Source organism: Crotalus tigris, unplaced genomic scaffold (genome assembly GCF_016545835.1).
Source record: "Crotalus tigris isolate CLP2741 ecotype Arizona unplaced genomic scaffold, ASM1654583v1 scf7180000017765.3138416, whole genome shotgun sequence".
NCBI lineage: Eukaryota > Metazoa > Chordata > Lepidosauria > Squamata > Viperidae > Crotalus > Crotalus tigris.
Window position 1 is genome coordinate 156,275 of NW_024096620.1, and position 24,237 is coordinate 180,511.

The window sequence follows — 24,237 nt, forward strand, 5'->3', positions numbered from 1 at the left end:
GAATGTTGCTTTGTTACATTGCAAGTATCTCTCTCTGGTATGATGGTGGTAGTAAGGCTTTCCATCTGAGTTAATGTTGCAGCTCACATAAAGCCCAGTTTTTATGGAGAGGCTTAAAGTCGCACACATTTATCCCTTTCCTTTATTAGACCATTGGGATGACTATTTAAATAAATAAGAATAACTCAGGTGATGGAAAACCCATCCTGAATCAAATGGACTCTTTCCCCTGTGAAGTATGACTCCACAAGAAATATAAAAATTGTTTCATAATAATAAAAATGTACATAAAATTTGCCAATTGTCTGCATTATTTGGCACCACAAACCTCTGGTAAAAGGCTCACTTTTTAAACAGGAGCTTTATGTTCTTAGTATACTAAGGATTAATTGCGAAGCTTTCTCTCTACTGGTATCCTTCCTACATGCTTGGATTAAAGTTTCCAGAACACTCAGCCAGTATGCTGTCAGAGTATTTTATTCCCTAATCCACTGAAACGAAAGAAACATACATTCTCCAGCACAGGAGATGGAGAATCCACCAATGGGTTTGCTCTGTCTTCCTGCTCTTGAGACCAAGTCAGCCACGCCCCTTGTTGCTAGGAGAACCCAGTCTTGACCTGGTTTCCAGCTCTGAGAGACGTGACAGGTTTGGCTATCAAAGTTTTGCAGGTAGTGAATCTATCCCATTAGTGGATTCTTTATTTCCTCACCTCCAAAACTATCTCAGCAGCGCTGGGAACAGCGCTGCTCCAGATAGTTTGTTGGTAATCTGAGGGGGGTTCCTCAGGGTCTGTTATATGGGCCACCACTACCCGTACAGGGCCCTACTGTTCGGACTCTCCTTGGCTCCCAGAGTGTTCACCAAAATCCTGGTGGTGCTTGCGGCACATCTAAGACTGGTGCCGGTATGCATTCAATGCTACCTGGACGACATTGTCATTCAGTTGTCCTCCCTTCTGGTGGCCCAGTCAGACCTGAGTTTGTCAATCCAAGTCCTTCAACAGCACAGATTCTCAGTGAACTTCCAAAAGAGTCACACAGTTCCCTTGACCCGAATCCTACACCTGGGCGCCGTCATAGACACAGTGGGTTGCCTGGTCTATCTATCACAAGAGTGTTGGAACAGTATCCGAGAACTAGCACTCAAGTTATGCAGGGAACGTGTAGTGTCGCTGGCCCTACTTTCCCAACTCCTGGGAAAGATGGTTTCTTGTATTGCGATAGTCCCTTGGGCCAGACTCCATTCCAGGAGTCTCCAATGGTTTCTGCTCCCCTTCCAGAGGTTGGGAACCAGTTCATCCAACCAACAGGTGAGAGTTCCTACCCAAACCCTAAGATGCCTCTGCTGGTGGTTCTCGCCAGCGGTAGCCAGAGGGTCATCCTTCAAGGAACCCGTCCGTCTCACACTTATGATGGACACAAGTCTGTTCGGTTGGGGAGCTCACCTTCGGTCTCAGTTTGCTCAGGGCCAATGGTCCCGAGCTGACCTGAGCCACAACATCAACTGGTTGGAGCTCAGAGCCATATACCTGGCTCTCCGCCACTTTTGCAACAAAGTTGCGAAGCAGCACGTGCTAGTCCTTACGGACAACGTGGTGGCAAAGGCCCACGTGAACCGGCAAGGGGGTACCTGGTCTAGGTCCCTCATGGAATGGCGTCTGCATCCAGATCTCTTCGCAGAGATGTCACAAAGGTTCAGCCAACCGGTTGATCTCCCAAATGTACTACAGATGTTAAACTTTGCTGTATTGATGAAATGCTGTTTGTAATATTGATCCAAATGTTAAAAGGGATCAGATCATTAAAAAAAAGTTACTAACAGAAGTATTCTGAACAAAGCAGGGTAGGATACACAATGCTTAGGTAAATGAGATTTGCTAAACAAATACAAATTCCAGGGGAATCTCTAAGTGAGTACTATCACAGCCTTCTCCAAACTGTTGAGAGGTTGTGCATCAAATTTCTTTGTTTTTCTTCTGAATTTCAGCAGCTCAATTTGGAAAAATAGCCTGGGGCTATATATGATGTAGAAAGGATGGTTGTCCATAGGAACTGGCATAGGAATCAGCACAGACTTCCTCTAAAGGAATTCTTTCCATCCAGAAAAGACTTGCAATATTCCAAAAGTGGTATGTTCTTTGAAAATTTCTGCTAAAGCTATTGGACACATGAACATAAATCACACATGCTCATGCTCACTGGGAATTCTGGGGCTTGTTCCTGATCATGCGGGTTAGACAGCATCACCACCAGATGGATCCGTAGCTGGCTGACCGGCCGTACTCAGCGTGTGGTCCTCAATGGAACCGCATCTACATGGAGGGAAGTGTGTAGTGGGATGCCCAGGGCTCTGTTCTGGGCCCAGTGCTCTTCAACATCTTCATCAATGATCTGGAAGAGGGATAGATGAGGAACTCATCAAATTTGCAGACGACACCAAGCTGGCAGGAATAGCCAACACTCCAGAAGACAGGTTTAGGATACAGGAGGATCTGGACAGACTTGAACACTGGGCGCTATCTAACAAAATGAAATTCAGCGGTGAAAAAAGTAAGGTTCTACATTTAGGCAAGAAAAACCAAATGTACAGATATAGTATAGGGGGTACCTTGCTCAATAGTAGTAACTGTGAGAGAGACCTTGGAGTCCTAGTGTACAATCATTTAAATATGAGCCAGCAGTGTGCCACAGCTGCCAAAAAACACAGTGCTAGGCTGCATTAACAGAGGGATAGAATCAAGATCACGTGAAGTGTTAATACCACTTTACAATGCCTTGGTAAGGCCACACTTGGAATACTGCATCCAGCTTTGATCACCACGATGTAAAACAGATGTTGAGACTCTAGAAAGAGTACAGAGAAGAGCAACAAAGATGATTAGGGGATTGGAGGCTAAAACATATAAGGAACGGTTGTGAATGGAATGGAATGGAATAGAATAGAATAGAATAGAATAGAATAGAATAGAATAGAATAGAATAGAATAGAATAGAATAGAATAGAATAGAGCTGGAAGGGACCTTGGAGGTCTTCTAGTCCAGCCGCCTGCTCAAGCAGGAGAACCTATATCTTCTCCAGCATGAGGATGGATAATCCATGGATTGAGTTTCCTGAAGTCCCTTCTACCCAATCAGACTAAGTCTGAGAGATAGCCACGCCTCTTGCTGGGTCACATTTACTCAGTTCCGACTTAGTCTTTACCCAGGCAAGATGCATTGGTGCTTATCTCTAGACTCAGGTTATATTCAAAAATTTGTTTTTTCCTTTTTTCCTGTCCGTGGATTATTTTTTCTTTCCCCTTTAAATTCTCTTCAAAACGCTGAATTTTCCCGTGCTTTCTTCCCTTAGTTCCACCTCTCCCCTCTGCCTCCCTATTACTTGCCTTCCCTGGCTATTGCAGCCTCACCATGAGGCTTGGGAGTTCAGGGCTTTAGGGAGCTTGCAACCTCAGCACGAGGTTTTGTTTACCTTCTGTGTTCAGAGCTTTAGGGAGCTTGCAGCCTCAGCATGAGGTTTTTTGTTTACCTTCTGTGCTCAGGGCTTTAGGGAGCTGCGGAGCCTTCTGTTCGATCCAGCTGGTTGGCGGATTGCCGCGGAAGCCCAGGATGACGGCAGATCGTCCCGGGCTGCTGGAGCCTCAGCAAGAGGCTTATTTCCTTTGTTTTCGGGGCTTTGAGGAACCACGGAGCCTTCCGGAAGCCCTGAACAACAGTTGATCATCAGAGCTTTGTTCGGATAATCGCGGCTACTGATAAGTCGCCACATGGCTGGCGGCTGCCATTTTATTTCAGTCTACTTTCTTGCATTGCGGAGAGTCATGTGGTTGGCATCCGCCATTCTTGCTGCGAGGCCTGTACTCCAGGGCATGCGCTAGGACCATAGGCTGATTGCCACGTGGCTGGCGGTCACCATTTTGGATGAAAAAGTTACTGTGCAGTTTTTTTCTCAACTTCGTTTATGAAAAACTAAAGTAAGAATTGTGTTTAAATTGACTTTTCTGATCTTATCGAGTGGCTGAAACAGCCCCCCCTTTTCTGGGGAGGGCAGAACTAGTGGAGACAATCTCCAAGCATATTTCCCCAGCCACATCCACTTGTCATTGCCTCTGGCAATATATTGCAGCAGTATAGTTGAATTGTCTTTCATTGGGAGTTAGATTCTCTCACCTCTGCTGCTTACTTAGAACCTATCTACCATATACTGTGTTTCACAGTTTTTGCAAGGAGTTCACATACTGATATCACCAGTTTTGCAGTCCTACACTGGGCCTCAGCTCCTAGCCTGTTTCAGACCCATTCTCAGACTTGTGCTGAAGGGTCTCAGGCCTAGCTCTTTTGCGAGGAGTGCATACTGATTTTCCAGTCCTTACTGCCTGGTGCAACCCATTCTCAGAGTTGTGCTGAAGGGTCTCAGGCCTAGTTCTTTTGCAAGGAGTCCATGCTGGTTTTCCAGCCTTTATTGCCTGGTACAACCCATTCTCAGACTTGTGCTGAAGGGTCTCAGGCCTCGATCTTTTACAAAGAGTCCATTCTGATTTTCCAGTCTTTATTACCTGGTACAACCCATTCTCAGACTTGTGCTGAAAGGTTTTTCAGGTCCTACCTACTGTGCCGAGAGCCTGAACTGATTCTGGCACCCACCAGTCCTCCAAGTAAAAGGAGACACAAATCTCCAAAAGCGGAGGCAGCCAGCAAAGTCAAAGCAAAAGCAAAGGCCTTATCCGGCAAACCACCATCCAAGACGGCAGAAAAGGAGGCCGCTAGGAGACATCAGGCCCTAGAGAGACAGATATCCAGGGCTCAAAAGACAGCTACATCAAAGCAGGAGCAAGCTGCATCTGAGACTTCTGAGACCTCTCCTTTCAGTCCTCAGGTAACCACAATTGCACAGGTTCACAGGCCATTGTCTCCGGAGGGTGGATCTCAATCTAGACCTATTAGTCCTGTGACATCTAATCCTAGTCCAAGCTGGGGGGCTCCCCTCCAAGCTGGGGGGCTCCCCTGCTTAATCCTCAACCTACTCCATCGGCCACGTTCACGCCCACGGCAGCTGGTCTCCGCCCTGAGTCTTCACAGACGATTGCGCCGGAACAACTGCAATCCATGCTCACGCAGGTATTAGAGAGTATCTCATCCCTACAGAAATCCCAACCCCCGGCATACTCCCAGTGTCGGTCCACCACCCCAGAATACACCTATTCCATTGCTTCTGATCAATCCTCACAGAGTGGGGATTCTTATTCGGAAATTGATGAATCACAGGGGACAGCTTTATCAGACAATGAGAATGCTCATCAGAAGCCCTCCCCTTTTGTAGGCCTCTTTGATCCCACTCTATTCAAGACCATTCTAGCCAAGGCCACGACCACATCCCAGATAGCCTCAGAGCCAGATCCACAACCCACCCCTTTCACCAGTCAGTCTTCAAATCCTCTGTTTGATGAACCCACGGTGACTCAAAGACATATTCCTTGTCCGCCATTCTTTGCCAACACAGTAAGAAAACAGTGGACCAATCTTGGGGCTTCTCCTGTCCCAGGGTCCTCTGACAAAAAGCTATTTAGCGTGGCGCCATCCTTAACCAACCTTCTGGAGGTCCCGACTGTGGACACATCCCTTACTCCCATTTTTTCAAACTTCACTATTGCTGGAGATATGGCGGAGGCATTAAGACCGAAGGAGAGGAAATCTGAGTACGCACTACGAAGGGTGCATCAAGCATCAGGGTGGGCAGTAAAGGCTTCCACATCAGCCTCTTTCTTCTCACGATCTTCTATCACTTGGCTCCAGGAGCTTCAGGGCATGATCCTGCAGGATCAGGTACGCGACCATCAAACGTTGGGTAAGTTATTAACGGCGGTGGAATACACAGCCGATGCTACGTTACATGCCACCAGATTTTCAGCCAGGGTGATAGTAGCCAATGTTTCTACCAGGTGGCCGCTTTGGCTGAAGCAATGGTGGGCAGATTTAAAATCCAAAGGGCGCTTGGCCATCGCTCCTTACTCGGGCGGAAAATTGTTTGGGGAAGCCCTGGAGCCATACTTGATAGAAAACAAGGATAAGAAAAAGGTACTTGTTCACCAGGCCAGGCGATCGGACAGAAAGTCTGCTCTCTTTTATCGCAGACAGGGATTCCGGGGCAACACCCAGGGTTCTAGCTGGTCACAACCCACATGTTTATTTCCTCCCAGATCGGACTGTCAAACAGAACATTTTGCCCCCAAGTCCAGGCAACAGCAACAGCAGTCTAAGCGGCCCTTTCGGAGCACGGGGGGCCATCCCTATCAGAGGAATAAGTGACTCCAGGGAGGGACCCCCCCATAGGTGGTCGGCTCTCCCTGTTCTCTCGGAACTGGGGGGACATTACCACCTACGCCTGGTCTTGTCCACCGTCACCAATGGCCTGACCTTGGAGTTTCTTTCAAAACCGGCAAACCGATTCATTTCTTGTCCGACACCTTCAAACCCGTCAAAACGGGTCCTCATGAAGGAGGCCATTTCCCATCTCATCGAAATAAAAGCGGTAGAACCGGTCCCTCCTGATCAAAGGGAGCGAGGGTTTTACTCAATCGTCTTTGTAGTTCCAAAGACCTCGGGAAGATGGAGGGCCATTCTGGATCTAAAAAGGTTAAATTCTTACCTGGTATACAAAAAGTCCAAAATGCAGACTCTACAATCCATTTTCGCCAGCATAAGAAGGAACGACCTCCTGATGTCCATCGACCTCACGGAGGTGTACCTACATATCCCAATATTTCCACCACATCGCAGCTTTCTCAGATTCTGCTACAGATCTTAGCTCTATCAATACAGAGCACTTTGGTTTGGCCTTTCATCTGCCCCGAGGGTATTCACGAAGATCTTGTCGCTTCTGGCAGCTCACCTCAGACTGGAATCCATTCGGATCCAGTGTTACCTGGACAACATCCTTATCCAATCAGTGTCAATCCAGGCTGCGCGGTTGGAGGTGGCCCGTACAATGGAGGTGCTCCAGAACCACGGATTCTTGGTGAATTTTCTCAAAAGCCAACTGATTCCATCCACGCGGCTCCTTCATCTGGGAGCAGTGATAAATACAACACACTGCATGGTCTACCTGTTGCCAGAGCGCATAGCCAGTCTTGGCCCTTGTCCGCCAGGTGCAACGCTCCAGGACAATTCCGCTTCTCACTCTCTCCCAGCTCTTAGGCAAGATGATCTCTCGCATCGCCATCGTACCTTGGACCAGACTACATTCGAGAGCGCTTCAGTGGTTCCTCCTCCCCTTTCAGAGGCAAAAGTTAACATCCTCCAACAGGCAGGTGAGGTTGACTCCTCTGGTATTGAGTTCACTCCAATGGTGGATTTCTCGGGCCATCAACAAGGGCTTGAAGTTTAGAGAGCCGTCATGGATCGTGCTCACCACAGACACCAGTCTCTTTGGTTGGGGAGCTCACCTCGAGTCTCAGATAGCCCAGGGGAGATGATCCAAGGAGGATTTGAAGCACAGTATAAATTGGCTGGAACTCAGGGCAATTCACCTGGCGTTGTGTCATTTCAGTCACAAGGTGAGAGCTGAAAAGCAGGCCAGCCGGAGACACCAAGCTCTAGAAAAGGAATTTTCAAAGGCACAGAAAATAGCCAAGTTGGAGACCTCTCAAGCCGAAGGGTTGACTTTTGACCTTTCCTTGGGGCCCACAACCTGCCCTCTGGGGATATGGTCCACAGGGGAATCTTTGCATTCCCCTACACAGTGTGGGACGGGCGGAGTTCTCCCCATTTCCCACCCCACGGCTACACGGGCTCATCACGGGACCCCCGAGGCTACTGTCACCCCTACTGCGGCCGGGCTTCAGCCAAGTGAACCTGCTCCCCTCCCCATGGAGGATTGTCTAGCCCTGCTGATTGCGCAAGCGGTAGACTGTGCCCTTGAGGCCAGAGCGCAAACTCCTAGGCCAGTGCCTGTCACTCACCTTGCTATTCAGCAACTGGTCCCTGAAACCTATTACACCCCTTCTTCCCCATCTGGGTCCACCTGTTCTGAGGGCTCATCCCTTCGCGAACATGACATTGAAAGGGGATTCCAATGTCTGAGGAGGAGGAGCCTCCTCCCGAAGCTCCTTCATTTACCGACCTCTTCAACCCTTCCTTCTTTGTCCCCTTACTCCGCAAGGCCACATCTACAGCCCATCTCGGGTCTGATCCTTCGTCAACAACAACCACTGTTCCCCCAGACTTGGAGGTGGACTCAAACTTCATCGAACCAGTGGCAGCTCAACATCACATTCCTTGTCCTCCCATGTTCCTGAATGTGGTCCGAAAACAGTGGACAGCTCTGGCCTCCCTTCCCCTCCCGGGTAATTCTGACAAAAAGCTACGTGGCCAAGGATCTGGAGGAGGCCCTGGAAGTGCCCGCAGTGGATGAGCCATTAGGGCCCCTAGTATCACCCACCGCAATTCCCAGCGATGTCTCTGAGGCTCTCAAAGCAGAAGACTGCAAGTGCAAGCTCGCCTATCGCAGGATGCACCAAGCGGCTGCATGGGCCATTAGGGCGGCCACCTCCGCATCTTTCTTTAACAGATCCGCCCTTCGCTGGCTCAGGCAGCTCCAGGCCCGTATCCCAGCAGAGGATATCCGTACCCACCAGGATCTTAGCAAGATGGTGGCGGCCACTAAGTATGCGTCAGATTCCACTCTCCAGGCCGCCAGATTTTCCTCCAGGGCTATGGCTTCCAATGTCACCAGTCGCTGTATGCTTTGGTTAAAGCACTGGCAAGCCGACGCCAAGTCTAAGTGGCGTCTGTTGGCTGCACCATATCAGGGAGGTAAACTGTTTGGAGATGCTTTGAATCCTTATTTTACTGAAAATAAGGACAAATGCAAGGTCCTTAATCATTTCCTTAAGAAATCGGACAAACGGTCCAATTCTTACCCACAAAGACAGTCCTTTCGTGCAGGGGTTAGGTACAACTACACCCAGACCTTCCGCCCTTTCCTGGACAGGCAGGACAGGCAGGATAGACAGTCTGACAGACAGACGGCCAGACCCAGACAGCAATCTCAGGGCAAGTGGCCCTTTCAGGGAAACGGCCGTCCATTCTGCCATTCCAGGTGACTCTCCAACTGTCCCTCCCATAGGGGGCAGATAGTCCACCAGTGAGAGGCCATCACCACGGACGCATGGCTACCCAACACCGTATGTCACGGCCTATCCATCTCCAACCCCCCAAATCGATTTCTCTGTTGTCCATACCCCCGGAATCGAACAAAGAAAAGACTAATGAACAAAGCCATTCAACATCTACTAATCATATGGGCCATAGAACCGGTACTGGCGGACCAGAGAGGTCGGGGATTTTACTCCATCCTCTTTGTCGTCCCCAAGGCGTCAGAGGGATGGAGGGCCATTTTAGACCTCAAGGGCTTGAATTATCATCTTGTATACCACAAATTCAAGATGCAAACGCTCTGCTCCATCTTGGGAAGCATAAGAAAAGGGGACTTCCTGATGTCTATCGACCTCACGGAAGCGTACCTTCATATCCCCATCTCTCTCACCCACCGCCGGTTTCTAAGGTTCACACACAAGGGGCGCCACTTCCAATACAAGGCGCTCCTGTTTGGCCTGTCATCGGGTCCCAGGGTATTTACCAAGATCTAGACGGTTCTAGCAGCTCACCTAAGGATGGTGCCAGTCAGAGTCCAATGCTACCTGGACGACATCCTAATCCAGTCTTCATCGACCCAGGCCGCCCTAGCGGACCTCGAGCTGGTGGTGAAGCTGCTCCAGGATCATGGGTTCTCGGTAAATTTCCTCAAGAGCCATATGGGTCCACAACAAGGCTGTTACACCTAGGGACCATCATAGACACAGTGGAGGGCTGAGTCTACCTATCAAGACAGATCACTGCTCTTTCCACAGTACTCACCTGTGATTCCGAGGTTTCCCTGGGACATCACCCCCTACTCCGCTCGTTCCTCAAGGGTGCCACTAACACCAGGCCCCCTGTAGTGCACAGGTACCCTTCTTGGGAGCTGCCATGGGTTCTTCAGGCTCTGACCAAGCTGCCCTTTGAGCCTCTAAAAATGTGTGATGTTCGCTATCTGTCCCACAAGGTTGCATTCTTGGTGGCGATCATGTCGGCGCGACACATTTCCGAATTGGTAGCGTTCCTATCGGGGATGACCTGTGCATTTTCCACCAGGATTGAATGGTTCTTCGCCTCGACCCTACTTTCCTTCCAAAGGTCAATTCCCTTTTCCACAGGGCCCAGGAAATCGTGCTCCCGGATTTCTGCCCTAAGCCATTGCATGATCTGGAATGGCAGTGGCATCTACTGGACGTCCTCAGAGCACTCCGGTATTATATCTCACGGACAGCGGCATTCCGCAGCTCAGAGGCCCTCTTTGTCTCCTTCCGTCCTTCCTCCAGGGATCGGAAGGTGTCCTCCACAATTGGCAGGTGGATTCAGGCATGTATTGTGGGGGCATACCAAGCTGATTCATTGCCGTTTCCACGACGGGCTACAGCCCACTCTACCCGGAGTGCCGCTACTTCGGCGGCCTGGACCACTCAGGCATACATTGAGGATGTTTGCAGGGCGGCCACATGGTCTTCACCATCTCCTTTTATACGGCACTATAAGATCAATAGGTTTACCTCAGCGGAGGCCTCCTTCGATAGGAGGGTTCTCCAACAGGTTGTATATCAAAGTGCGACACTGGACAGGCCTACTTCTCATCCTCAGGAACAGTAGGCTTTGGTATGTCCCATTGGTGGATTATCCATCTCCAGTGCTGGAGAAGGGGCGTTGTCTTACCTGAACGCCTTTTCTCAGCATGGAGATGGATAATCCACTCCCACCCCTGCAGGTCATTTAGGCCTAGGGTTAATTTTTAGTTAATGAGCCACAATGTCTTGCTGTCAGTCAATGGCTACGCTTACGTCAAGACTGGGATCTCTATGGTCCAGGACAGGTGTGGCAACTTTGGCTAACTTGATCTGATTGGGCAGGAACACAGTCTTAACCCATTGGTGGATTATCCATCTCCATGCTGAGAAAAGGCGTTCAGGTAAGACAACGCCCCATTTCCCTGGATGAAGAATTGCTGGTAGTCCTATGAAAAAGGAGGATAATAAGTATATATTTTAAAAAAATATGAAGTCCAATTATATAGCTATACCCCAGTGAAATCCAATTCTTAAATACTGTTGGCAATATCTCTTGGCCAGATGTACCTCATTTGAGATACTTTGTTAAGAATAAAAAAAAGACAGCCCCAGTTAATTCACCTTGAGTACTTGGAAAGGAAGATAGGGAACCAATAGGAAAAGTCATAGCTATTTTAGAATAGTGCCTGTTTATTCATTGTCTGAAGAGAAAGACATGGCTGACGATGAATGCATGCATTACGTTCTAAACATCCTTTTACAAAAGACCTCTCCAAATAAAAGCCAATTAGAAAGACATGCAGGGCTGCTATTAAGAAATTACTCTATTAATCCTATCTATTGATGTTTTCAACTTCAGTTTTAATGCTTCCAAGTAAGCATTTGAAGACAAAATATTAATATAACATGCATGCAAGCCCAATTGAAAAAGACACCGAATAACCAAATTGCCTAGAACAAGATAAATATATTTAAACCAGCAGAAGGAAGTGGTTTGGCCCTGGGTGTCAGAAAAAGGATTCAAATATGATTCAGCATTTATCAGCCTGCTGAATCTTTGCCTGATACAGTGTATGTTAAACGGGTAACACAAAATATGGATGGTCTGCAAAGACAAAACTAGATTGCCAGGGCCTGGGGTGATATTGGCGGAAAGAGCAAAGCTCAAAATCTTCAGCAAGCATTCCTAATCAGTTGTACTTGTCTGATGAGGAAAGGAGTAGATGCCAAGATCTAATTTTAGTCAATAATTTTAGAATGCATTTTTGAGGAGTTTATTCTAGGCTTTGTCTCAAATTTTTGTCAGTTTTACTATTGCTACATTGCTTTTGTTTTTTGTTTAAAAAATAGCTTTTTCAGAATACACACAGGCAGTCCTTGACTTACAACAGTTTGTTTAGTGACTATTTGAAGTTACAACAGCACTAAAAGAAGTGACTTATGATTGTTTTTCACACTTATGACCATTGCAGCATCCCCATGATCACCTAATCAAAATGCAGATGCTTGGTAACTGACTCATATTTATGACGGTTGCAGTGTTCCAGGGTCATGTGATCACCTTTTGCAACCTTTTATCATTGAGGAAGCCAGATTCACTTAACAATCGTGTTACTAGTTTAAGAATTGCAATGATTCACTTAACAACTTAACAACAAAGTCAAAAAATGGGGCAAAATTCACTTAACAATTGTCCCACTTAGCAACAGAAATTTTGGGCTTAATTGTAGTTGTAAGTTGAGGACTACTTGTATAAGTAAACGTTGGCTCTTTCAAGATCTTATGTTTGAGTGTTCTAGAGAAGTGAAGTCTATTTCTAAACAGGCAGATAACATAGTCTCATGTTTGGAATGCTCCCTGAATAGGGCCATTAAAAACAAAAAACAGCAAACGTTCCCATTAATCCATTAAGTTGAGGATTAAAGGTGATCACAGAATATCTGTTGGGTGTTTAGGGGCAAGAAACATCAGAGAGGATGGAATGGAAATTAATTAATTTGCTTGTTTACTTATTTATATCCTGCCTTTATTATTTTTATAAATAACTCAAGGTAAGCAAACATGTTGAACTCATCTATCTCCTCTTATTTTCCCCGCAACAACAATTTTGTGAGGTGACTTGGGCTGAGAGAGTGACTGGCCCAAGTCCACTCAGCTGGCTTTCATGGTTAAGACAGGACTAGAACTCACAGTCTCCCACATTCTAACCTGGTATCTTAGCCAATCCTGGAAAAGAGAAATGTACCTTGTTATAATGCTGAGCAAGAAGACCAAACTATAACAATATGATGAGGTTTTTACTATATGTATTACGATGGATAGAATTGCTTTCTGTGGTGGTTACTATGTTTTTATCTGATATGAATTGTCATTCAGAGTGGGCTGATTATTTTCTATGACCTGGAACGCTTGGGTTTTCCAGCACTGGAGATGGATAATCCACTAATGGGTTAACGTAATCCTCCTGCCCAGTCAGATCAAGTCAGCCAAACTTGCCACACCTGTCCTGGGCCTGTTTTCCCAGTCTCAACTTGATCTTGCCCATGAACAGACGTGCAGGTTTGGCTCACAGGAAGGTAGTTTTATTCTATTAGTGGATTATCCATTAGTTCTCTAATCACTTTACTTCATTCCAATAACTTTTAGCCCTCTGAGTAGCGCTGGGACCAGCGCTCCTCTGGAGGACTCTTCCTCCCTGATCCCCATTGGAATTCAGTTTCAAACGGAGGCCTCTGTTTTTTTCTTCTTTTATGGGAAGGGGATTTCCATTTTTTCTTCCCTTTCCAGCACAGCGCTGAGCCCAGCGCTGTTGCAAATTTCCCCCCATTCCCTCCAGCTCACCTCCGGCGTCGGAGCCTGCGGCTGCAGCTCTGATGGCCTTAAAGCGTCCAGATCTGCCTCGTGGAGGCCGCAGGGCCTCGGATTGCAATTGGTCGCTCTGGAGGCTTCCAGCGTTTCTCCAAACACTGCCGATCAGCTGGGGAGGGCGTTTCACCCCGTCTCCTTCTGAGAAGTGCGCGGCCGGCCGGGTGAGCATTCTAACCATTCGGACCCGAAGGGGGTGAACGGAGTTTGAGGTGGCCGCCATTTTGCGGACCGCGTGGCCATTCCAAATCCTTGCCAGCTGCAAGGGGAAGCGGGGGGGGGGGTAAAAAAAGTTTTTTCCACCCATTTCGGCAGTGATTAGCTTCCTCTAAAGGGCCTTTCCCCTTCATGGCACTCAGTCCCTGGTTATCGATCCGTCCTAATTAGAAAGTCTAGGCCTGGACAGGAGCCCTACAGACTACGGCCGCCATCTTGGAGGCTTCATCATCTCCTCAAGGCCACCATTTTGGTCCTCACTGAGGCGTCCTCTGACAAAGGCCCTTCCCAGGTTCTTGTAGCCAAGGCATGCCTGGGGGGAAAAATTCTTCCTGATCATCCTTGGAGATTCCCCTTGTGGCATTTGGAATTTATCCTTTCATTCCTTGGCGTAGGCCCAAGAGATTTCATTGGGCCTTCTAGTGTCTCAAATTCTAGTCACCACTTGGCTAGCTGATTACCACAGTAGTCCCTAGTGTCTGACACTGTGCAGTTGCCACCTTTTTCAATTGCTGGCATGGCAACACAGCAAGCCTCACTAGTAGGCCGCAATCCACCTCTGGTGGAAATTATAGCAACTGCGAGTAGAACCGGTTTTTTGGATACCACTGGTTTGGTGACTGGGGGAGGGTAGGGCAGTATCTTTTCAGCCGTTGCCCTACACCCTTATCAGCCAATTGATCCCTTTCCCAGGTGCACCTTCTCGCACATCTGAAGTTTTAATACCAGCATGGAGGATAACATGGCCTCCCAATCCAGGGATGCTTCCCCTCCTTCCTCAGCCCGGAAAAGGCACAAATCCCCTACCCAAGAGGCTGCTGGTAGGATCTCAGTCAAGGTCAAACCCAAGGCTGTTTCTGGGGAAAAAACCCTCCAAATTGGCTGAAAAACAGGCCAGCAGGAGACACCAGGTACTGGAAAAAGAGTTTTCAAAGGCTCAAAAACAGACCAGGGCTGAGACTGCTCAGACTGAATCCACCTTTTTTGATTTGCCTCTTGGTCTTTCCTCTTCTCCTCAGGAAGTCTGGTCACCGGTAGAGCCTTCCACTTCCTCCAGCCAAGCTGCTCTGGAACCTGAAGCACATACATTCAGGTCTCATACCACTCCACGGGCCCAGCAGGACCCAGAGGCCACCTTCACGCCCACGGCCGCAGGTCTCAGAGGGGAGGAGTCCACCCTTCCTTCCCTAGACAATAGGCTCCAAGTCCTGGTGGCTCAGGCGGTGGAGCGGGCCCTTGCGGTCAGGACTCCGTCGGTGCCCAGAGCAGAATCCTTACTTTCCCTCCCTTTCTCGCGCCCAGTGCATCAGAGTTCTCACGATCCTCCTTCCCCTTCCCATTCTTCTTATAGCGGGGTCTCATTAACCCCGGAGCAGCATCAGGCGCTCGACGTCTCGTGGTCAGAGGAGAAGGAATCGGCCACGGATCCGTCCCCGTTCGGCGGTCTATTTAATCCATCTCTCTTTCTACCTCTGCTTCGCAAGGGTAGTTCGGCAGCGCACGTGGGACCTGACTGGTCCATTTCAGTGGCATCTGCAACGGATTCAGAGGTGGACACCGTCTTCATTGAACTGGTTCAATGACATGTTGACATGTTCCATGTCCAGCACTGTTCCTCAATGCAGTTAAGAAGCAATGGGCTTCCCCAGGTACCTTCCCTCTTCCAGGTGGGAACGATAAGAAGTTATTTAGCGTGGCCTCTTAATTCGATGAAGCACTGAACGTTCCCACGGTGGATGAGCCCCTGTCTCACCTTTTCTCCCCTTCCACTATTTCTGGGGATATGGCTGAGGCCTTAAAATATGAGGAACGCAGATCGGAAATGGCATTTAGAAGGTCACACCAGGCAGTGGTGTGGTCTATCAGGGCTTCCACTTCAGCTTCCTTCTTCACTAGATCTGCCCTCATCTGGCTTCGTCAGCTCCAGGCCAGGATCTCTCCGGACGATGTCCGCACGCATCAGGACCTGAGCAAGTTAGTGGCCGCGATGGAATACGCTTCCGAAGCGTCTCTACACGCTGCACGGTTCTCCTCCAGATCTTTAGTGTCCAACGTGTCAGCCTGCCGCATGCTGTGGCTAAGACACTGGCAGGCAAACACTAAGTCCAAGTGGAGGCTAGCAGCAGCCCCGTACCAAGGTAGTAAATTATTCGGGGATGCCTTAGCCCTGTTTCTAACGGAGAATAAGGACAAAAAGAAGATTCTGGCCCACCTTGCCAAACGGTCCGATAGGCGGACTACTCCTTATAACCAAAGGCAGTTCTTTTGTTCTGCCACTACTCCTCCAACCATGCAACCTTCATGGCCCTTCACTCCCAGACAGGACCGTCCGGTCAACAGGCTGGCCTCAAGACCCAGGCAGCAGTTTCAGTCCAAATGGCCCTTTTGAGGCGGGGGACGTCCCTTCCGCAGGAAGTGATTCCCCAATGGATTCTCCCATAGGGGGAAGGCTTTCCCTATTGGTCACTCAATGGAAGGTCACCACCACAGACACCTGGGCCTGGACACCGTTCAACACGGCCTATCTTTGGAATTCATTTCCAGTCCACCACGATGGTTCATTCCTTGCCCCCAATCAAGAAATTCTCTAAGGAAAGGTCTCATGCAGGAGGCCATCCATCACTTATTAGACATAAAGGCCATAGAATTGGTACCTCCGGCTCAACGAGGTTGCAGATTCTACTCCATTCTCTCTGTGGTCCCCAAGACTTCGGGAGGATGGAGGGCAATCTTAGACCTAAAAGGCCTGAACCTCTATCTGATGTACCGGAGGTTCAAAATGTAGACACTTCAGTCCATCTTAGGCAGCATCTGAAAGGGGGGATATCTTAACATCCATAGACCTCACAGAGGCATACCTACACATCCCTATCATCCCCGGCCACCACCAGTTTCTCAGGTTCAGTTACATGGGGCATCATTATCAATACAGCGCACTCCCCTTCGGACTGTCGTCGGCCCCAAGGGTGTTTTCCAAGGTTCTGGCGGTTCTAGCTGCACACCTGAGGTTGATACTGATTCGGGTGCAATGTTACCTCGATGACATCTTAATATAGTCGTCCTCTCCCCTGGGGGCTCAGGCGGACCTGAGACTGGTGATCAAGGTCCTACAGAGTCACGGCTTTTCGGTCAACTTCAAGAAAAGTCAGACGGTACCATTGACCAGATTGCTCCACTTAGGGGCCATAATAGATACAATAGAATGTCGGGTTTATCTGTCCCAGGAACACAGGGACAGCATATGGGACCTGATTCTTGAGGTCTGCAGGGATAGGACCCTGTCACCCTCCGGTCTTTCCCGGCTTCTGGGAAAGATGATAACATGTATCTCAATCGTTCCCTGGGCCAGGTTACACTCACGGTCTCTCCAGTGGTTTCTGCTTCCCTATCAGAAGCAGGGGACCAGCACTTCCACCTGAGAGGTAAGGATCCCACCTCAGGTCCTGCACTCACTCAGATGGTGGATCTCTCCCGCCATGGCCAGAGGGTCTCTCTTCAAGGAGCCTGGTCTGCTCATGATCACGACGGACGCCAGCCTATGCGGCTGGGGAGCACACTATCAGTCGCAGTGGACCCAGGGACGATGGTCTCAGTCAGACCTGAGGCACAATATCAATTGGCTGGAACTCAGGGCCATATATCTAGCCCTTTGCCACTTCTGCCACAGCATTGCGAAACAACATGTGCTCGTCCTCACGGACAACATGGCGGCGAAGGCCCATGTGAAGTAGCAGGGGGGCACCCAATCCCGTGCTCTCCTGAGCAAGGCCCAGCAGCTGGGGTCCTGGGCAGAGACCAATCTCACCTCAATCAGGGCAGACCACATCTTGGGAGAGGCAAACACAAGGGTAGACTTCTTGAGCAGGTCAACCGTGGACCACTCGGAATGGCGTCTGCACCCGGATCTATTCAGGGAGATCTCCCACAGATTCGGCCTTCCCATCGTAGATCTGTTTGCCTCCCAGACAAATACACAACTCCCGCGATTCTTTTCACGCTTCCCAACTCCGGGGGCAGAGAGAGTAGATGCCCTTTGAGTTCCATGGCTGGAAGGCCTCCTCTATGCCTTTCCCCCTCTTCCCCTTCTCCCAGCTGTCATCCACAAGTTTCTGCAAGAGAGGGCAGAGGTTCTCTTGATAGCCCCTTACTGGCCACGGAGACCTTGGTTCGCCGACCTCGTCGGTCTTTCCCTGTCGCGACCTTGGAAAATTCCTCCAGACCGGATAGCACTGAGCCAAGGGTATCTGATTCATCCGGACCCTCAATGGCTCCATGTAGCCATTTGGCACTTGAACGCCGGCTCCTATCCCAGGAGTCTTGTTCGCCAGGGGTCATTGCCATAATCCAGGCATCTCGTAGGCCAGCTACCAACCGCATCTACGATGCCACGTGGCGGAATTTTTGTCGGTGGTGTTCCACTCATCAACTACTCTTATCGGAATTGACTGTTCCGAATATTTTGGACTACTTACTGGAGGGGCTGAATAAGGGACTGGCACCTAACACTTTGGGAAGACAGGTGGCAGCCCTCTCCACCTTGATTACTTGCGACATTGTTAACTCTCTGGGTCAACATCCCTTGATCCGTTCTTTCCTCAAGGGCGCTACTAATATCAGGCCCCCTGTTGTCCACAGATATCCCTCGTGGGAATTGCCTCGGGTCCTTTAGGCTCTCACAAAAGCCCCTTTTGAGTCCCTCAGTTCATGCGACATGAGATCCTTATCTCTTAAGGTCGCCTTCTTGGTGGCTATTACTTCAGCCCAACATATTTCTGAGATGTAGCTCTCTCAGTCCGGAAAGATCTGTGTGTATTTCACCAGGACCGGGTTACCCTTCGCTTAGACCCCATCTTTGTCCCAAAAGTCAATTCTCTTTTTCATAGGGCCCAGAATATCGTTCTCCCTGATTTCTGCCCTAATCCTTCTCATGATCTGGAACGTCAATGGCATTCTCTGGACGTAAGCCGGGCTCTCTGTTATTATATCAAGCAGACAGCGGCTGCCTTCCGCAGCTCGGAGGCACTTTTTGTCTCCTTCCTCCCTTCTTCCAAGGGTCAGAAGGTATCGGCCTCCACGATTGGCCGGTGGATAAGAGCTTGCATTGCAGGGGCATACCAGTCTGATTCCTTGCCGGTTCCACGTCGTGTCACGGCCCACTCTACGCGTAGTGCAGCCACTTTTGCGGCCTGGGCCACGCAGGCTTCCAACAAGGAAGTGTGTAGGGCAGCCACGTGGTCTTCCCCTTCACCGTTTATAGGCATTACAAACTGGATAGGTATGCATCCACCGAGGCATCCTTTGGCAGGAGGGTTCTCCAGCAGGTGGTCCCCCACGACACGGTTCCAAACTTGCCCCCTTCCCTCCTGTAAGGACAGTGGGCTTTGGTATGTTCCCATTAGTGGATTATCCATCTCTAGTGCTGGAGAAAGGGCGTTGTCTTACCTGAATGCCTTTTCTCAGCACAGAGATGGATAATCCACACCCACCCATTCAGGTCCTTAGGCCTAGGGTTAGTTTCTGTGAGCCAACACATCCTGCTGTCAATCAATAGCTGCACGCTCGTCGAGAGTGGGAAAACAGGCCCAGGACAGGCGTGGCAAGTTTGGCTGACTTGATCTGATTGGGCAGGAGGATTAAGTTAACCCATTAGTGGATTATCCATCTCCGTGCTGAGAAAAGGCGTTCAGATAAGACAACGCCCCTTCTCTTTCAAAAGGTTTAACTAGTTGACAAAAATTGAGGAAGAACAACTTTTTTTAGATTTATACATTATCTGAAGATGATCAGCATTGTATTCACAGGTAGTTTTTGAGTTACGACTGGCTGCTTAGCAACTGTTCAAAGTTACAATGGATCCCCCAAAAGATACTTACGACTGGGATTTGAAATTCCAAAAACCTTCCCCTCTTGGTCACTAGATCCCATTGTGGTCACTTGGCAACTGGCCCACATTTATGGCTGTTTGCAGCATCCCACAGTGATGTGACCACAATTTACATTATTTGCTGGAAACTGGTGTTTACTTCCAGTTTCTGGGAGAAAAAAACATTGCAGACAATGACCATTGTGTTTGTTTAACAACTGCTGCAAAAAATGTAAAATCGGGTTGGTCACGTGGGTGCCTCAAGATACAACTCTCATGATGTGCAACATAAATTCTGGGTTCCATTACGTCTTAAGTTAAGGACTACCTGTAGCCCAACAGATTTGGATGACTCCAACTTGAGGAAGGTTGCATTTCAAACCCTGTATTACAAAGTGTGTAAACAAAAAGTTATTCCATTTATTCCATTTTGATCATCCTAATACTAAACATCAAAGACACTGAAGTACAAGATGGAGGAAAGGAAGGTACAGCACAATCAAACTTTTAGAATTTATAGCCAATCTAAATGAAAATAGTTTTAGCCTTCATGTGGAGCTGAATTCCTGGTCTGGTCTGCCTCGTGGGGCTGACAGTATGTTATCTTGGGCTCCAGAAGGAAAAGCAGGACATAAATCTGATACATAAATAATACTAAATTTTTAATATCTTATGAAAATATAGTTACAGGTTGGAGAAGCTTGGCATGGGAAGGTATCCATTGTATTGAAAAAAAGGCTGGTTTTTTTAAGTTTGGTAGTGGCAAAAAAAAATCCAAATTTTTCAAGTTGGTGAACATTAGATTTAAATGTTTTTAACTGTGTATTTGTCCATAAATATGATCCCAGTGCTGCCATGAGGAAAAGAAAAACACTTGTGAGGAAAGTTACAAGCCCTTTCTTTTCCTATCAAATTTCTGAGGTCAATCTATCTTCTGGAGAGGCACAGACCTGTAGGAATGGCAGCTCCCTTATAGGTCTTCTGCTGCTGTTACCAGAGATGAATACAGTGCCAAAGAGATGGGATTGCAGTAATGATGCCACAATGATCCATTGACCACATTGATTCAGAGAAGTGTGACTCCAGCTGTGTTCACATTCATCCTAAGGTCTTTAAACATAAAAATAGTGATATGTTGTGTTTTAAACAAACACCTATGGAGTGTAACACACTTTTAGATCTGATGGTCCTATTGAAACTGCCTGTAATCAGTGCTAATGCAGGGTTGTTTCCTAGGTGAACGGAAAAGGTTCATTGTGGTGTGTGGATCCAGAATATAAACCAAATCTTGTACAGGCTCTGAAGAAGCAACCATTTCCCTCTGCGTTTGCATTTTATACCCCACCAGCATCACCACTAAGGTAAGATTTCTTTTTTCCAAGCAGTACAATGTTGGAAGAAAAGGTTTTCCAGATAATATTGCTAAAGAGAAGACGGGACAATTTGTATTTTGACAAGACTGTGACAGAAAGCTGTCTTTCTATATGTTTTTTTTTTTTTTGAAAGTTGGAGAACAGCTCGTATTCAATGGCAGATCCCATATTTTGTAGGCAGAAATGCCTTCCATGTGCAGAGAAGAGACCCTCTATTCTCTGTCCTCAAATGCATTGAGTTTACTCCCCCCCCCCCATCAGCATACCTCAGTCAAAGAATACAGGAGACCGAGCACTGAACAAGGCAGTTATATATTTTCCTCTCAGTAGTCAGCCTTTTATCATAGTTACTGGGATTATGATACTGGGATTAAAAAAAAAGGAATTTAATTGTGATATTTGAGAGATGTATAGGATTCTGTATAAGACAGGTGATAAAGCTTCTTGCTTAATATTTTGAGACCATAAACCCCCTGGTTTGCAGATTATGAATTAATTACAAAATTCTCATATACTTTCTAGTTAGAGTGTAAGTTTACAGAAAAATAATTGTCTGATACAATTTTTGTGTTACATTGTTCATTTTGGAAGAGGTAATAGCAAGAGTAAGATTTGGGGCATGATCCAAATCCCAATGCACCATATGAGCCTGAAATACCACAGACGGCCTTGTGGAGAAGAGGACAGAGCTACTTTTGCTCCTGGGTCTCTGCCCTGGCTACCTCCGGGATGTATCAAGCACCTACAAGACAAAGAGGCTTTTGCAGCTCCTTTCAAGGCCATGATGACTTGTAGTGTGGCAATAATCTGAGAGAGAAAACTAGCTTATATTTCACATGAAATTACAACTGAATAAAGGAATTAACAGAAAAGACACTTTAAAAAAATTGATACAATTGCATAAGGCCTTTTAAAGAAAAAATCTAAAAATGATGAAATTTCTGAAGAAGTATTAAGGATGAGATGAATTTTTTTGAAGCACAGGTATGTGAGATTGAAATTCAGACTTACATTCATGCCTAGCAATAACTGGACAAAAAAGATGAATGAATTTTGTTTTCTATTCTTGGGAGCATTGCACATTCAGTGAGGCACAGAAATAAAATTTCTGCTATATCACTTTATATTATTGAGATTTTTTTCTACTTTCCAACTTAGCTATCACCAAAAGTGCATGTTTGTTACAGTATTAGATTGCAGTGTCTTGCATTCTTTGTTTTGTGCCATATCTAGCCTTAAAAATAGGTCTCTGAACCTTTAAATATAGAATGTTGTTTAAAATATTAATACCATTGATACTTATATTTTGCTGTCGATGTAATTTTTAAGATGGCTGCAAGAACATTGAAATACAATAACAGACTTAGTATGGTAAAATATACGTAAGCAATAAATAAAAAATAAGATGGTATAAAAATTAGGCCAATTAGGAAGTGAAATGAGTAATTCAAAAAGCAATTTAGAAAAACTTTCAGAAGACAATTTGAAAGAGTCATAAATCCATTAAAAGAATGGTCAGTATAGACTTGAGGGCCCAGATGAACCCTCCCTAACTTTTCAAAGATAGTGCCAGCCTTTGGGAAGTACTAGAGTGAAAGAAGGATGGAAAAAAATCAGGTTGCCTCACATTGTTTTGATTCTGGTGACTCCTGTATTAATACACTTAGGATATTGCCTGAAATTGCCTGAGGCTAAAAGGTTAAAAAGAAGGGGTCAAGGGAAAGGGGTCCATAACGTGGGCTATCTATAAAAGATGTCTCAGTGATAATTGTCCACTAACTCTTAAATTCTGGAGAAGAAATTTGAAATGTTGTAAAACAGCACTATTAAATTAAATTGAATAATGTATATAAGGGCTGAAGCTTCAGAGCTTTTAACTTTTTTAAAAAGCCACAAATCCATCATTTAGCTTGTTTCTCATTGATGTAGAGCAGACATGTCAAACTTGTGATGTCACGCAACATATCGGGACTTTTTCCCCATTGCTAGCAATGGGGTGAGTGCGGTTTCAGTGTGATGCATCTGGCCTGTGGGCCGGCAGTTTGACATGCCTGCTCTAGAGCAGGGATGAGCAATTAATTGGACCACATGATAAACTGGGATTCTTATAGAGGGTGGAACCCATACAGCTGTGATAATGTCTAGGCATGCACACATATACTTAAATTAAAAAAAAAAGCACTCCCCTTCAAAATAATAAAAGCAATGCAGTTGTATTGTGAACATAGCATATAGTTACTTACATTTGATTTCTAATTTCCAATTGACCTTATGTGGGCCGGACAGGGATAGCCAAAGGGCCAGATTAGCCCAGGGACTATAAAATGTCCAGGTCTGTTCTAGGGAGTGTATAATATAATATTATAGTGCAGGTATACTCCATTCTTAGTCTTCAGGAGCTGATGTGAATATAAATTAGCATGTAATAACTTGAAGATGTAGGCTCAGGTTTCTTAGCAGTATCTCAATGTTTCTGGTGATATAGTTTTTTACAATACAGGTGAATTGAATATCAAACCAAGAGCTTTCCCATTGATTAGACGTAAGTACTGCTTTATAGATTAGAAAGCCTTTGAAAATTACATAGGCATTTTAAAGTATGGAAATCATTTGCCCTGAGGTAAGTGCAGCACTGCAAGAAGGACAAGCTGCTCCTAGACCCTCTTCCAAAATAGTCTTGATGTATAGGTACTCCTCGATTTACAACAATTCATTTAGTGACCATTTGAAGTTACAAAGGCAATGAAAAAAGTGACTTATGACCATTTTTCATACTTAATGACCATTGCATCATCCCCATGGTCATGTGATCAAAATTCAGATGCTTGGCAACTGACTCAGATTTATGACGGTTGCAGTATCCTGGGGTCACGTGATCACCTTTTGCAACCTTCTGACGAGCAAAATCAATGGAGAAGTCAGATTCACTTAACAACTGTGTTATTAACTTAACACCTGCAGTGATTCACTTAACTGTGGCAAGAGAAGTCATAAAATGAAGCAAAACTCACTTGACAAATGTCTCACTTAGCAACAGGAATTTTTGGCTCAATTGTGGTCGTAAGATGAGGATAACCTTTCAGCATTAGAAAACGTCATTTACTTCTGGACAAAAGTTTCAGGCTTTGTGCCAGATAGTAATGTGTGACCTGAAATAAAGCCTGATCCAGGCATTTTGTTCTGGGACAAGATGCAGTAAAAGGCTAAGAGATCTTTAGAAAGCAGTAGCAAATAAGTTCAGAAAACCTGTTAGTAGCTTGTAT

At 46.8% G+C, this 24,237-nt stretch overlaps 1 protein-coding gene across 4 annotated transcripts in view; it reads left to right on the forward strand.

Annotated features, from left to right (window-relative positions):
- FOXN2 (forkhead box N2) overlaps positions 1 to 24,237 on the forward strand; it is a 118,587-nt gene that overhangs the window by 82,829 nt on the left and 11,521 nt on the right. For all 4 annotated transcript variants that reach the window (XM_039341426.1, XM_039341425.1, XM_039341424.1 and 1 more), the window contains one exon: positions 20,838 to 20,962. In XM_039341426.1, the coding sequence (XP_039197360.1) occupies positions 20,838 to 20,962 (125 nt within the window). The remainder of the gene's footprint in view (positions 1 to 20,837; positions 20,963 to 24,237) is intronic.